The sequence below is a fragment of the Gadus chalcogrammus genome, chromosome 4 (genome assembly GCF_026213295.1).
Source record: "Gadus chalcogrammus isolate NIFS_2021 chromosome 4, NIFS_Gcha_1.0, whole genome shotgun sequence".
Lineage (NCBI taxonomy): Eukaryota > Metazoa > Chordata > Actinopteri > Gadiformes > Gadidae > Gadus > Gadus chalcogrammus.
In genome coordinates this window covers 30,358,887-30,374,812 of record NC_079415.1, presented here as the reverse complement: position 1 = coordinate 30,374,812, position 15,926 = coordinate 30,358,887, and the positions used below count along the sequence as shown (strand labels likewise).

Below are 15,926 nucleotides of genomic sequence, written 5' to 3'. Positions count from 1 at the left end.
GCTCTGGATACAAACGCCTGATAATGGTCAGGTTGTGAGGTATAGTTTGGCGAACATGATCTTCTATAATTGTAGGTGAGAGATGGTTTAGGAACCAGACAGACTAGCCGCACACAACGAGCCATTTTTTTTAATGCCATTGAGATTTTTTATAGCACAAAGAATCGTTCTACAATTCTATGCTTCGATTTTCTTATCTCATCTCGTTCGGCACAGGTAGTTCTTCCTGCAAAGTGTTTCACATTCCTTCTTACTTACTTTTTAAACGTAGTATGTATACCGGGAGTGATTCCCTAAAACCAGGCGGTCAGGGGCTTGTCCAAAGCGTGTGACGTCACTCAGCCGGAGTAAACACCATACAGTGGCGGACTCAGACTGTTTGAAGGGCAGGGGCGAAAAAATAAAAAGGGCACATTCTGGACAACATGGGGCCCCACCAGCGGACACAGCGGCTTTTCTAACTTGATGGTGTTTTGTTCCCCCAACGGAGCCTTAAAGGCAGCGCTGCCTGGAAGGTCCTATCCCCTAACCTTAGCAAGCGCTGCCTTGAAGGTCCCATTCGGGGCACATGTTACATCTCCATGTACCACTTAAAAGAATAGTTGGGTTCCTACTTTAAAGGGGGGGTCTGAGGGTCCTCCCCCAGAAAAATAATTGCTTCAAAGACACTGTTTCCCCTTATTCTAGCGACTTTATAAACACCAAAATGAGTTGTTCCCATCATTGTGCACTTTCACATTTTAGCCAAAGAAAGGAGGATGCCTTACTGCTTTCATCTTTACTAACATTTAAGTAAAAATTAGACTGGAGAAAATTCAATGTGCCGCTACCATACAGTCTTTGACCGCTGACAGCCAGCTACGGAAACATTTAAGGAAGTTTTCCTTCATGTTGAGGTGATAGCTGACCATTATCGTCTCTCTTGCATGAAATGACCTACACTTGAATGATCTTGAACGCTCAAAAAATGTATGTACATTTTAAACCGATTATGCAAACTGAAAATATTAAGTTTTTCTAACTTGGCATCTAATTGCGCTTTTCCACTATGGGTACTGGCATACTCTTAATCCGCTCTTTGCTTCGTTATCCAGTGGAGATTTAAGTACCACTCGATGTAGCTGTTTGTCATGGCGACGCCACATGAAAGCAACGCCTCGCATTCCCCGTTTGTCAGCTACCAAAGAGAGGAACGTCTGCACCTCAATCGCTAACCACGACATGTTTTTTTCGGTTTGCCATATTCTTGCTCCAGAGGGCACATCATCATCATCAGGGGCAACCTAGGGCACTCATTAATTTTTGTTCACGTGTAAAGGGCAGCCAATAAGGCACTTTCTCTCATTTTCACCACCATAGAGGGCACTTTAGCACACTTTTTCAACCATGGGGGCACCAGACGGGCAGAAGGGCACTAGAAGGGCACCAGACGGGCAGAAGAGCACTAGAAGGGCACTATAAGAACCAGACGAGCAGAAGGGCACTATCAGGGCACTGGAAGGGCACTGGAAGGGCACTGGAAGGGCACTGGAAGGGCACTGGAAGGGCACTAGAAGGACCAGACGGGCAGAAGGGCACTATCAGGATACTAGAAGGGCAATAGAAGGGCACTATAAGGACCAGACGAGCAGAAGGGCACTATCGGGGCACCAGACGGGCAGAAGAGCACTAGAAGGACCAGACGGGCAGAAGGGCACTATAAGGGCACTCATTAAGGCACGTCAGTGAATTTTCTTGTTCTAGAGGGCACATCATCATAATTTATTGCATGAAGGAGCACCCTAGAGGGCACCTAATCATGTTTTGCACGTGAAAAGGGCAGCCAATAAGGCATTTCCTCTAATTTCCGACACTCTTGAAGGGCACTTTAGCGCGCTTTTTCAACCATTGAGCCACGAGGGGGGGCCGACTGCCCCCCCCCCCCCCCCCCGAGTCCGCTACTGACACCATATACATGTTGCATTAATTTAACACATTCATGTTATTCATCTACCTGCCTACCTGCCTATAATCTTTCACTTACGTCAATTTTTTTTTTTTCTTGCAGCGTGTTCTACTTGAAGCTCCGAAGTCGACCAGCGTCACCGCACACTTTGAAATAACAACACGTCAAGAGAAGGTAGAAAGCTTCTCCTCCTCCCTCTCCCCTCGGTGCGGTGGTGGGAACAACCAAAGCGCCACGTGAAGCCGTGTGGTTTGCTTCGGTAGTGCCGGGGAACCCTGAGGTGAGAGACAGAGAGACGGCAATCTGACCCATGAGCACCACGCGCCAACCCCCTTTACCCTAAAGTCTACACAACCGCAGACATTCACCGCCTTCTACCGGTGAACAACCACGTGACTGCACGTTTCTAAACGGCACCTGCTCAAAGAAGCCCACATGAGGTAATTAAGGACGTCATTAACTAATGAGTGGCAGCTGGCTGTAATTCGTACCTTAATAATGCGATATAATGCAAAAAATAAAAAGAGGACAATTTCTCACAGTATTGTGACATATTAATTGGACTATAAATATTCCCATTATTAATTGGAACATAAATAGTCTGATTAAATGTACTACAAAAGAGTATTATTAGGGGCCCACAAATAACTTTCCGCCCCTCTGTGGTGATACCCACTCCCGCCACTGGGTGTCGCTCATAACACTAATTTTGGGACTGCTGCTTGTATGCGCCAGAGCACAGGTAGTAGACTTTAGCAGAGACAAGTCAAGAGGGTATTTACACACATGTAATGTGCATGCAAGACAATACTTAACCCAATCCTGGATGAGCTAAAAAGGAGAGCAGAGGTAGGAGAGAGGAGGAAGAGAAGAGAGAGGAAGGAGAGAGGAGAAACTAAGAGGAGACGATGGAGAGGAGAGGAGAGGAAAGGAGAGAGACAAAGTCATGGTACTCACAAACAAGGAGACACATGTTACCCATGTTGGGTTGATGTATGGTGGACATTAAAAATAATTCGACACCTTAGCTTTTTTTCCATTTTTATTGAAACCATAATGTTTTTACATTTGATTGCTTTGTCATTCATGATTCAGACTTATGAACTGCTAGTAATGTTTAGATGATTATGATATACACATTAATCCTCAAACCATGCTCTACGTAACTGCAACAATTAACAATTATATATAATATATTATATATATATAGAAGTAAAACTCGTATAGAATATATAGAATATATATAGAAGTAAAACTTAAAAAAACTGGGGAAAACAGACAATGAAGAATATAATGTTATCTAATAATTTACAATGGGTTATATTTTATAATATTCAGGGTTCACTTCCTTCTGAATCTCTCGTTGTTAAATGCCAGCAGTACAACATGAATGCAGAGCTCTCAGATCTCACATAGTATAGATTCTAATTCAAGAAACATAATCAGTTGTTTGGGTTGTTTTTATTTTATTATCCAAACAAAGGTCCTAGTCTGTTTGATTGACACGTGAGATGATCAGGGGGGCAGAGTTTGTACCTTCATAATCATAGTTACATGGACAGAGGAATGGATAGAGAGGCTCACTAAAGCTGCAGCCAGTAGCAGAGTAGAGATGAACCCTGGCTTCCACATCATAGAAGGAGACCAGACCCTCATCATAATCAACAAACACCCCCACCTTCTGGATCTCAGCTCTCAGAGGGACACGGACAGGCGGGAAATCAGTAAATACCAAACCCTTCTTCCATCCATCCAAGAAAAGAGACCAGTAACCCGTCTCAGGGGTCTTTAAGCTCTCACCTTTTCTGTCGATGGACTCTCTGGCCACTCCTATATACCATGCAGTATTGTCTTTACTCTGGACCTCAAAGTAAAATCTCCCTGCGGAGAAGCTCTGCCTTGTGAGAACATGTATATACTTTGTAAATCTCTTAGGGTTGCCTGGGACTTCCTTCTCTACAACTCCATCACGTACTAGTTTCCCATCTTTAGACAGGATAAGCCTGGGATGGGCTGTATCAGGATCCAGAGTAACATCTACTTCATACTGCTGGACACTCTTCAGTTCAGCATCACACAGCTTCTTCATCTCCATGTTCAGTGTCTCCTCCAGCTGATCCAGGGATCTCCTCAAGGTCCCTACGTATGACGGAGGACGGACCTCCACCGTCGTCCAGTCCCTGGTGGGTGGAGGATCCGTCAGGGATCTGAAGGCCTGGAGGAAGTGGAAGTGGTCTTCAGTGTGTGAGAGCGGCTTCACTTTTGAGCTTTTATTGGTCAGATCTTCTATTTCCTGCTCAAGCTCTTTGATGAGGTCTTCAGCTTGTTTCTCTGTGTCTTTCAGTCTCTCTTTAACCATTTGGTTGAGATCCTCCTGGCACTTTTCAATTTGGCGCATCAGAGCAGTGAGGACCTGCACACTTCCCGCTATCTCTCTTGCTGCGTCTGCTTTGCTGCGTTTGACTGTGTCTTTAATCTCCTCAATCTTTTGTTTTCTCTCCTGGACCATCTGCTGAACTTCAGCCTCCATCTTCCCCAGCTTGGCCATCTTCACTTCATATTCCACGTTTAGAGGTACAGCATGATGGAACCTGTGGTCTGTCTCTGTGCAGATCTGACACACACAAACCTGGTCATTCATGCAAAAGAGCTCCAGTAGTTGATTGTGTTTCTTACACATTCTGTCTTCCAGACGGTCCATAGGCTCGACCAACCGATGTTTCTTCAGGCCTGCGACTCTCTGATGTGGCTCCAGGTGGGTTTGGCAGTAAGAGATAAGACACACTAGGCAGGACTTCACGGCCTTCAGCTGGGTCCCAGTACAGACGTCACATGGAACTTCTGCTGGTTCAACACATGGCTGCACTTTTACTCGTACGGATGTTCTCCACTGAGCGGCCATCTCTGATAAGAGGGTATTGACCTGTAGGTAAGGTCTAGTTTGGAACAGATGGTTGCAAATAGGACAATTGTACTTTTGTTTTTTATCCCAGAACTTTGTAATACAGGTTCTGCAGAAGTTGTGTCCACATCGTGTAGAAACTGGGTTTCTGAACACATCCAGACAGATGGAACATAAAAGGTTATCTTCAGTACAGGATGTTTTAGCAGAGGCCATTCCTAGACACAGATGAAAAGGTTTATGTATCAAGCATTTTCAATACGTTAAATTCTATAACGGGTAGCAAGGTGTTAACTTATCTCGAAGTTGTGCTGTTATTCTCACCTTGCTGTGGTTTCTGTCTTTCCGACTATTTGTTAAAAAAAATTGATTTATTTTCCTCCTGAAAGAGAGAACTGCTTCCACTTCGGGTAGCTTTGGTTCCTATGAATGTTAGATTCAGTTTCTTGATCAAGACGTCCTCTGCTCTCCTCCCCTAACACCTGACTCCTCCCCTAACACCTGACTCCTCCCCTAACACCTGCCTCCTCCCCTAACACCTGGCTCCGCCCACACAGACACACAATTCACTGATTGGGTTTGGCCACATTAATTTATGTTGTAGGCTACTCCAAATGCAATGAAGTGTGTGCAAATATGTAAAAATTTTGTTTTTACATATTTACATTTTTACATAAAAAGCTGTTTTAACCAGAGACATTGTGGTGATTTAATGGTGATATTCCGCTGTAACTGGGATTAAGAGTTATACAAAAACAATTGACTTGAATTTACTTCCCCCGAGGCTGGTATTTTCTGCAGTCCTCATAAAAACATTATATATATAATAATAATAATAATAGTTAGATAACAATATAACCTCCTAATTATTGTTTAATTACTGTAAATAAAGCCGTTATTGGATATGAGTAACGATGCTAATAACCAAGGCATCATTGGGGCCTTGTAAAGGGGCAATACCACAAGAACAGGTATTCCGTCTTTATTACTCTGAATTTGTATAGTCTATACTTATGGAATACAACCCAAACCTACAAGTGGTAATATTATCCATATTAACTATTAATTAAGTCTTATTAAATCAAAATATGTTCCCTATCCTAAAGTGGGGTCTTGTTCATGTGTAACTCACAAATACTTTGACACTTATTAACAAACATGTTCACTATTCTAAAGCTGCAATCTCTTCGCATTTAGGTAAGTCATTACAGCATACAACTAGTAGTTAGAATCCAGGTTAATTTGTTTTGAATTGCAAACAGTAAAGGCATACAGAAAAGACTTAAAATGGCATTCAGGTTACTGCACTGAACCAAAACAACGTATGACGACAAAACCAGGTCCCCAGGTCAATTATTTAATTTCAAGCATAACATAACTATAGGCTTGTGTATCAATGCCAGTTACAGCACAGAGGTGCTTACAATGCAATAAATCAGCAAACCAAAAAAGATAGAAAAATATGACCGAAATTTGTTTCACACTGGATATTTTTTTCGTGTGTCATGGAAAAGCATTCCCAGTGGTCCACTCAATAACATCTAAGTGATCTTTCAGGATATATTGTGTACGGTTTCCTCATAGTCTCCATATGGTTGATTTGCACATTCCCCAAAGTCGCTCAGGGTTTTGTGTGTGCACCTGTAATTGGATCAACAAAACATTCTCTACGGTTAACAGTAAGATGAGTCATGAGTGTAACCTTCATCATGAAGACGGCGGTATGATATACATCTATCTGAAATGTTGGAGCTTCCTTGACAAATGTGCATATTTATGATGGGGAGGGGATGACTGGCTGAGCGGAGAGACACTATCTTCCTGTCCTTCTTGATGCCCAACATTCCAAACACCCGGAACTCCAGAGACTTGCCCGTCCTCTGTACTGACATTCCCCTAACCAGCCATCATTATTGTCATGTCATGAATGTGTAATTTACTGAAGTACTGAAACAACAACACCATGACGACCTTAATAAAAAAGATAATGTTGCTGTAATCATAGTATAAAAGATTAGGGAATGAATCAAGGCTCAACATTTCAGGTGTTTTCTCAAGAATGTATCTTAAGGAAGAGCAGCACAGGAGTAATATCATGTCATTTCTTAAAATGAGGCTTACTCTCCCCCATCATAATGATAACAAGATCTAATGAAATAATAATATGATAGGCTACACTACAGATTGACACAATATCTTTACAACATATTGAGGGCATCTAGTGGCATGTTTACATCTGGATTCAGTATTCCAAAAGGCCTTGTTCATTAACCACCTGTTGAGCCTCATGGCTTCTTTGGGGCACTCTCTAAACCAGGGATGGGCAAATGGCGGCCCGCATCCTCACTCAGTGCGGCCCGCATCCTCACTCAGTCAGGCCCGCACATAATAAAAAAAAAAAAAAAAAAAAAAATAATAATAATAATAATAATTGAACGAGTTACAGAAAACTTGGTCAAGAAAGATGAGAAGAATTCATAGAATTCGAAGGCAAACCCATGCGTCTAGTTTGCTTAGAAGCTAAATCAGTCATTAAAGATATCCACTTAAGTCGCCACTACAACTACTACAACTGCTTGTTGGGTTTGAGTTCATTGAGTTGTTGCACTTAATGTTGGGCCACTGTTTTCAGTTTTTTGACTTCATTGAATGATGATGTATGTGAGCCCTTTGCACTGACAAAAATACTGACCATTCATGTGGCTGTTTGAGCATGGAAAAAATGAAATGAATGTATGTTGGTTCAATTAACATACCGTACATAGGTTATGATTCTGGATGATTTTTTAGGTAGTGGCCATCCCCAAAATGCGCCAGAATACAGGAAATCATATCTACCAAATTCAAAATTGTGTAGCTTCTCTCAGCTCACGTTTAGTTGAAGTGTGCAGTCATGTGGCCCTCCAATGGTTATGATGAAAAATGTGGCCCTCTTTATCATGAAAGTTGCCCATCCCTGCTCTAAACTGTATTCGGCTTAAGCACTCATGCTGAGACACCATGATGTATTCCAGGCTAAACAATGCACACCAACATGACGACCAGTCCGGTTTCACATTTCCTGTTAGAAGCGAGAATACGTAAGTGGTTTTAGTTTAGTGAGAGGGTGAGTTTGGGCTCCACTTGCCATTTTGACCTAATGTAATATATTGATTTTACAATGATTGCCGTAGCCGTCAAGATCTGTGCTAGCGGTGCAAATGTGCTAGCCGCTATGTAAACAGCACTCGGTGGGCCACTAGTTGCCTCGCCTTAATTAGGTGAGTGCTGCATGCAGCGCTCAACTATTGTTCTACATAAGTTTTATTCATTCTTTCTTGATTATTCCCTGCAAACTTTGGGACCTATCTCCGTCCTCAATTTTTCACCTAGAAATTCCATTGAAATTGTAAAATATTCAGAATAGCTTGGAATCGCGCGATTCATTTCAGATTATTTTAATATTTTACACTTTTTAAGATATTCTACTTTAAAATATTATCTTTTTTTTAACATTGGAGTCAATGGGAGGCCTCTGGTACTGCAACTGTTTAATTTTCAACCGTTTCCCTTAATTCAACCATTAAAAAAAAATCTACACACTTGTATCTTCAATAATATCCAAACGGAATTTCGATATCATTTAAACTTTTTAGTTTTAATTTCATACCGGCTCCATTTTCAGTTGGTCTCATGTATTTACGTTGACGCTAGAGCTTGAGGACGTTCAGCAGTGTTTCCAGATAAGGTGTTTTTTCCCGCTCTATTGTGCTACTTTTAATCACACACCGGCTCGCTATTCTCTTAAAGGCACACACACCCACAAACACACACACACGCGCACACACACACACACACACACACACACACACACACACACACACACACACACACACACACACACACACACACACACACACACACACACACACACACACACACACACACACACACACACACACACACACACGCCCCAATGATGCCTTGGTTATTAGCATTGTTACTCATACCCAATAACGGCTTTATTGACAGTAATTCAACAATAATTAGGAGGTTATATCGGGTGAAATCTTAATTGATGGAGTAGTAAGGGTGAAATAAGGTTATACAGAATAAGGTATTAATATGTGTCTAATAATTACAAAAAAAGGGCCAGTATGTTACCAATAGGCCTATTATTAAGCACCAAGTTAATGGAAAATATGTGTACCTTGATATAAAGTGTTACCCTTCACTATTCAAAGACAATACAGTCAATGCCAGTGCAGGGACAGCAAAACAAACCTAAAATCTGCCATGGCATTTAACAATTATGCTTAACACTTCAGACGACACAACATTTAACACAAATGAGGGTTAGATGGTTAGCAAGGAGTGGATTTCCTTTGGGTGCTGCTCCTCCCAAATTCTCCCTAACGTTTTATTTTCTTCGCTTTGAGCTCGCAAGAAAGGCCAAGTCTGCTGGTGGTGTGCTGCACTGCACATGCTACTTATATTTGAGTTTGTTTTTCATTTTAATAAACGGTGCCTCAACAATTCCAGGAATCCTTTGGGTTGTTTGAATCGCTAGTTCCTGGTAGAGCTTGGCAGTTGGTGCCGCACCCTCAGAGAACCACACAATGGTCCGTAGTTCACGGAAGGATCTGAATTCATAAATTTAGGACTTTTAATCGATAATCTTTTTGTACACCATTTATAGATCGGTTTATATTTTTTCTATTTGATGACTCCCTCTCTAGGTGAAACACCTGCTGGTTCAGGCATCACCTCTGATTGGCTGATAGGGTGACCCGGTCACCTGCTGATTAGGCGCTGATGCGACACACCTGTCCTGGGCTTAGAACTGTTGAGGGGCTCAGGGGACCAGGTTGGTTGGTTTGTTTAGGCTCCTCGTCCAAAGGATCCCCAATGTCCTCCCTGAGCAGCCCAGACCTGGGCCTTCATCTCACTGGACGCTCTGCGTACAAACGCCTGCATTTGGCAAACATGATTTTCTATAGTTTTAAGTGAGAGAAGGTTTAGGAACCATACAGAATAGCCTCATACAACTAGTCTTGTTTTTAATGCCATTGAGACTTCGTATAGCACGAAAAAAAATCAATGTTTTTTTTTTCTTATCCCATCTCATTCGATGCAAGTAGTTCTTCCTGCAAAGTCTTTCACAATTTAACTTCTTTTTAAATGGAGTATGTACACCGGGGGTGATTCCCTAAACCAGGCGGTCGGTGGCTTGCATGGACATAATAAAGGATGGACCACGGACTGGAAAATGGCCGCCCATTCATTCCTATACAAACTGCTCAGTGGCGCATGGTAACATACAGGAGCGATTGGCTTCCGCGTTATGCGGCCAAGACACGTGGGCTAGTCCGTGACGTACCGGATGCAGAAATATAGAACTGATACCGTAATGCACCGCTTCTTTGTCTTTGGATCTTTTGAATAAATGGATCAATACATGATGAATCACAATGATCGCAAGCAGAGGACCGTGAGAGTTATTGAGCAGCAGATGAACCAGTCCAAAAATCGGACACGTTAACGGAGCACTGAACTAGGCCCTCTCTGATGCCATTTGTTTCACTAGGACTCCTTTCAGCTGCACACCAGCGAGATAACGGCTAATAAAACGCTTGAGGTGGCGTTTTGAAAAGAAAAAACTTACATTTTTTTAGGACATGGCATGAAGGTAATTATGAGCCTTTGGTTGATATCCAGACATTTTTTGCGGAGACACAATCCTGTTCCCCACTTGTATTGGAGTGGACGGCGATATCTACTTCTGGGCCACCTGAAATGACGGACCCCCGTCCACAGCCAGCTTAAACAGCTGCAACACCAGGTTTGGCCTCTGAGCACGGGTGGATTGCGGAAGTATATGCCTATCCTGGGGGCCTGGTGGCTTGTCCAAAGCGTGTGACGTCATCACTCAGCTGGAGTTCAGGACCTTGGAGAGCGACAGCAGAAGACGTCTCCCACTCTGTCTGCTGGGCAGGGACGTGCACAGGAATTTTGAGGGGCAGTTGCTCTGACCTGAAAAAAGGGCAACTGCCCCCCCCCCCCCCCCCACAAAAAAAACCTGACAGGCTATATGAAGGACTGAGAATAAAATGGTCTTTATTAATATATTAATACAAATAAGCAAAACACTGAAATAACTACTACTAACGATAATGCAGAAAAACATGACTTGAAGAAGAAGAACATAACATGAACACAAACATAATTAAACAACATCCTATCAAGTCACTGATAAGTTTCTCCAAATTGACATATTAAAAATGCAAAGCTTCAAAAGAGAAGCCTTCAGAACCTCTTCTTTGTCGATTGTGTCCTTCTCTATGGACAGCGGAGGTCAGACAGCCGCTCTTGACCACACTGATTTCGGACAGGGTAGTGATGTGCTCCTCTTTGCTGCCTCCTTTAGTTGTCTCTCTCTCTCCTGAATCCTCCTCTTTTCACTGGGCATTTCGGCTTCACTTAACAATAACAAACAATAGGCCTACCCAAAATAGTGATAAGATTTAGGCATGAACCATTTTGAATGAAAGAATTCATGTGATGCATTACTTCCATCTTTTAATCTTCTTGTTAAAACGAAATGTTAGAAACTAACTATCAGCAGACATGTAGCTTAGTTTGCCTACCAATAAATGTGTAGACTATGTGATAACGAGCTGCTTGTCTGCAAGCTAGCTAGCTGTCTGATTATTTAGGCAAAACCTTACGTGGCAAACTGAGCCTGGATTTATGAAGATTGTAATTCATTTCATAAAACGTGATGATGATTGTTTGTTTGTTATACATCTCAAATTCACCTTTTCCGACAACATCAAGGCAGTCGTCTCACAGGTGCCGGTGTTCCGGTCGCGTGCAGCGCTGCAGCTACGTAAAGCAACTTTCACACGCCGCGCGGCAATTCGCCTCCTCCATTAATTTCAATGGGGGAATGGCGGCAGAGGGGAGGCGGCAAAACCGGCTGTTGCCGCGCGGCAGAGTTTGCCCTCCCCCTACTGACTTTCACTCTCAGTGCCCGAACGGAATTGAATGAGGCTACGCTTACTTTATGAAATGTTTTGAGTGGCGATTTTTTTATCTAGGCCTACATGAAATTCTACATCCATTAAATGATTAAAAAAAAAAAAAAAAAAAAAATTGTTCCTCGGAAGGGCAACCTGAGCCGAGGAGGGCATATGGGCAGTTGCCCAAGCAACCTGAGCAACCCCCCTGTGCACGTCCCTGCTGCTGGGGCTATCCTCGACACACCTGCCACCAAAGGTGCGTCCACTCTCCTGGTGATAACGAGACGGCTCGCCAGTGATGACGCTCACGCCAGGCTTGCCAGTGATATATCGTTCATGAGAACGAGACTGCAGATGATTCTCACCTGAACGGCGGATCAAAATAAATGAATAAGTAGTTTGTACCTTAATCATGCGATAAAATGCAAAAGAAAAAGAGAATCATGTCTCACAATATTAAATGAATAGTCAATTTAGGTTTAGTACAAAATAGTAGGATTAGGGGCCCACAAAGAACGTCCCGCCCCTCTGTGGTGATACCCGCTCCCGCCACTGGGTGTCGCTCATAACACTGATTATGGGACTGCTGCTTGTACAAGTAGTAGACTATAGCAGAGACAAGTCAAACGGGTATTTATACACCCGTAATGGGTATGCAAGACAATACTTGTCGTCCTACAATCCTGTTTGGAACACAGGTTTGGGTGTTGTATGGTATGTTTTATTAACATCAGAAAACTATGCATACATTTGATTGTGTTGTCATTCATGATTCTGAAGTATAAACTGCTAGTAATGTTTAGAATATTATGATATACACGTTAATCCTCAAGCCATGCTCTACGTAACTGCAACCATTAACAATTGTACAACAGTTAACCTTTAAAAAACGGAAGAAAACAGACAATGAACAATATAATGTTATCTAATGACATACAATGGGTTATAAGTTTTGATAGTCAAGGTTCGCTTCCGGCTGAATTTCTCCTTGTAAAATGACAGCAGTATAACATTAATGCAGTTCTCTCAGATCTCACATAGTAGAGATTATATTTCAGGTAACAACAATTAGTTGTTTTGGTTGTTTGATTATTTTATTATCAAACAAAGGTCCTAGTCTGTTTGATGGACAGGTGAGATGATCAGGGGGGCAGAGTTTATACCAAATTCATGATCACATGGACAGAGTAATGGATAAAGAGGCTCACTGAAGGTGCAGTCAGGAGCAGAGTAGATACAAACCCTGGCTTCCACATCATAGAAGGAGACCAGACCCTCATCATAATCAACAAACACCCCCACCTTCTGGACCTCAGCTCTCAGAGGGAGACGGACAGCAGGGTCATCTCTAAATTTTAACCTATCCTTTTCGAAGTGCAAAGTCCAGTAACCCATTTTAGGGGTCACTATGATCCGTTCTTTTCTGGCAATGGACTCTCTGGCCACTCCTAAACACCATTCAGTCTTGTCTTTAACCTGGACCTCAAAGTAAAAACTCCCAGAGAAGCTCTGCCTCGTGAGAACATACATTTTATGTTTAAATCTCTTAGGGTTGTCTGTGAGTTTCTTCCTTACACCTCCATAATATACTTGTTTTCCATCCTCAGAGAGGATGAGAGTGGAAGCAGCTGTATCAGGATCCAGAGTCACATCTACTTCATACTGCTGGACCCTCTTCAGTTCAGCATCACGCAGCTTCTTCATCTCCATGTTCAGTGTCTCCTCCAGCTGATCCAGGGATCTCCTCAAGGTCCCTACGTATGACGGAGGACGGACCCCCACCGTCGTCCAGTCCCTGGTGGCTGGAGGACCCTTCAGGGATCTGAAGGCCTGGAGGAAGTGGAGGTGGTCTTTAGTGTGTGAGAGCTGCTTCACCTCTGAGCTTTTATTGGTCAGATCTTCTATCTCCTGCTCCAGCTCTTTGATGAGGCCTTCAGCTTGTTTCTCTGTGGATTTCAGTCTCTCTTTAACCATTTTGTTGAGATCATCCTGGCACTTTTCAATGCAGCGCATCAAAGCGGTGAGGACCTGCACACCATCAGCTATCTCTCTGTCTGCGTCTGCTTTGCTGCGTTTGACTGTGTCTTTAATCTCCTGAATATGTCTTTGTCTCTCCTGGATCATCTGCTGAACTTCAGACTCTATCTTCCCCAGCTGGGCCGTCTTCACTTCATATTCCTCCTTTAGAGGTACAACAGGATGGGACTTGTGGTCCTCTTCAGTGCAGGAGTGACACACACACACCTGGTCAGTCTGGCAGAAGAGCTCCAGAAGTCGGTCGTGTTTCTTACACATCCTGTCTTCTAGACGGTCCATAGGCTCGACCAGCCGATGTTTCTTCAGGCCTGCGACTCTCTGATGTGGCTCCAGGTGGGTTTGGCAGTAAGAGATAAGACACACTAGGCAGGACTTCTCAGCCTTCAGCTGGGTCCCAGTACAGACGTCACAGGGAACTTCTGCTGGTTCAACACAAGGCTGCTCTTTTACTAGTACGGACGTTCCAAACCGATCAACCATCTCTGATAAGAGGGTATTGACCCGTAAATCAGGTCTTGTGTTGAAAAGCTCGTTGCAAACAGGACATTTGTACTTGACTTGTTCATCCCAGTACTTTGTAATACAGGTTCTGCAGAAGTTGTGTCCACATGGTGTGGAAACTGGACTGCTGAACACATCCAGACAGATAGAACATGAAAAGTTCTCTTCGGACCAGGAAGAGTCGGCACAGGCCATTCCTAGACGAAAAAGTTTATGTATTGAGCTATCCCATTATTTTTGTTATTCTTCCATAACGGCAAAAGTGTTTTTAACTTATCTCAAAGGTGTGCTGCTTTACTCACCTTGTTGTTGTTTCTGTCTGTACGACTATTTACTGCGTGTTCTTTTTCTCCTGATAGAGAGAACTGCTTACTCGTAGGGTTGCTTTAGGTTTCGTTTCCTCAACATGACGTCCACTCCCGTCCTCCCCTTACACCTTGCTCCGCCCCCACGGTACGTGCGTGCACTACATTCATTCACCGTGTCGTCCTCTTCAAATGCGTTGATGTGTGTTCCCTTCGTTCTGGAGTTAAAAGAAAGCCGGTGCAGAACGAGAGACATTGTGGTGATTTAGCGGTTATTTGCAATTTAAACTGGGATCATCGGTGTAGATATATTCGGGTTTCCGGGGCTTCCCCGAATACTTTACATCCAACCCCGATCCGATTTTCGACGGAAACTATGACAAAGAGCTGTTTATTGGTGCTACGCTGCTACAGGAACTCTGCTCTCCCCGATATGCACGCGCACAGTGCACACACACACACACACACACACACACACACACACACACACACACACACACACACACACACACACACACACACACACACACACACACACACACACACACACACACACACACACACACACACAATCGTTTAGTGTTATCGATCAGAAGGATATTGCCCCCTCCCCCCCTTAGCAACACTATAATGACCATCAATATTTATCTAGATATGAGGGGACATTCTTTGGGACATGTATTCACTCAACATTCCTTATTCTTTAACATGTTTTTGCCTTTATTCAACCTAATAAAACAGGTCAAGTCAGGAGGATACCTAACAGAAAGGTCCAGGATAAGATGAGCCAATAGGATCACTGCATACAGAGGAACGAGGACCAGCGTTCAGCGCCTTGTTCCCCGTGATAGAAACAAAACATACAGAAACAAAACTAAAACATGAACTAAATAAAGAAACTGTTCAGGTACACATTCATGGAGCTAAGGTTAAACAACACACATTATCTCCTATTTATTATAATAAATAGTCAATTTAGGTGTACTACAAAATAGTAGGATTAGAGGCCCACAAAGAACGTCCCGCCCCTCCGTGGTGATACCCGCTCCCGCCACTGGGTGTCGCTCATAACATTGATTATGGGACTGCTGCTGGGATGCCCCGGGGCACAGGAAGTAGACTATAGCAAAGACAAGTGAAACTTGTATTTACACACATGAGAGAGGATGAAGAGAAGAGATTGGAAGGACAGAGGAGAAACGAAGAGGAGAGGATGGAGAGGAGAGGAGAGCTGA

The 15,926-nt window shown here is 43.1% G+C and overlaps 2 protein-coding genes across 2 annotated transcripts; both read right to left on the bottom strand.

Annotated features, from left to right (window-relative positions):
* Nucleotides 1-3,221: 3,221 nt before the first annotated feature.
* LOC130381773 (E3 ubiquitin-protein ligase TRIM39-like) lies at nt 3,222-5,257 on the bottom strand. The gene is made up of 2 exons (XM_056589532.1): nt 5,172-5,257; nt 3,222-5,065 (listed from the first exon to the last, which is right to left on the bottom strand). The coding sequence occupies exon 2, from the start codon at nt 5,061-5,063 to the stop codon at nt 3,432-3,434; it is 1,632 nt and encodes a 543-aa protein (XP_056445507.1). The 5' UTR covers nt 5,064-5,065; nt 5,172-5,257; the 3' UTR covers nt 3,222-3,431.
* A 6,305-nt stretch (nt 5,258-11,562) lies between these two features.
* LOC130381774 (probable E3 ubiquitin-protein ligase TRIML1) lies at nt 11,563-14,774 on the bottom strand. Its single transcript, XM_056589533.1, has 2 exons — nt 14,689-14,774; nt 11,563-14,583 (listed from the first exon to the last, which is right to left on the bottom strand). The coding sequence occupies exon 2, from the start codon at nt 14,579-14,581 to the stop codon at nt 12,962-12,964; it is 1,620 nt and encodes a 539-aa protein (XP_056445508.1). The 5' UTR covers nt 14,582-14,583; nt 14,689-14,774; the 3' UTR covers nt 11,563-12,961.
* Between the last annotated feature and the right edge of the window lie 1,152 nt (nt 14,775-15,926).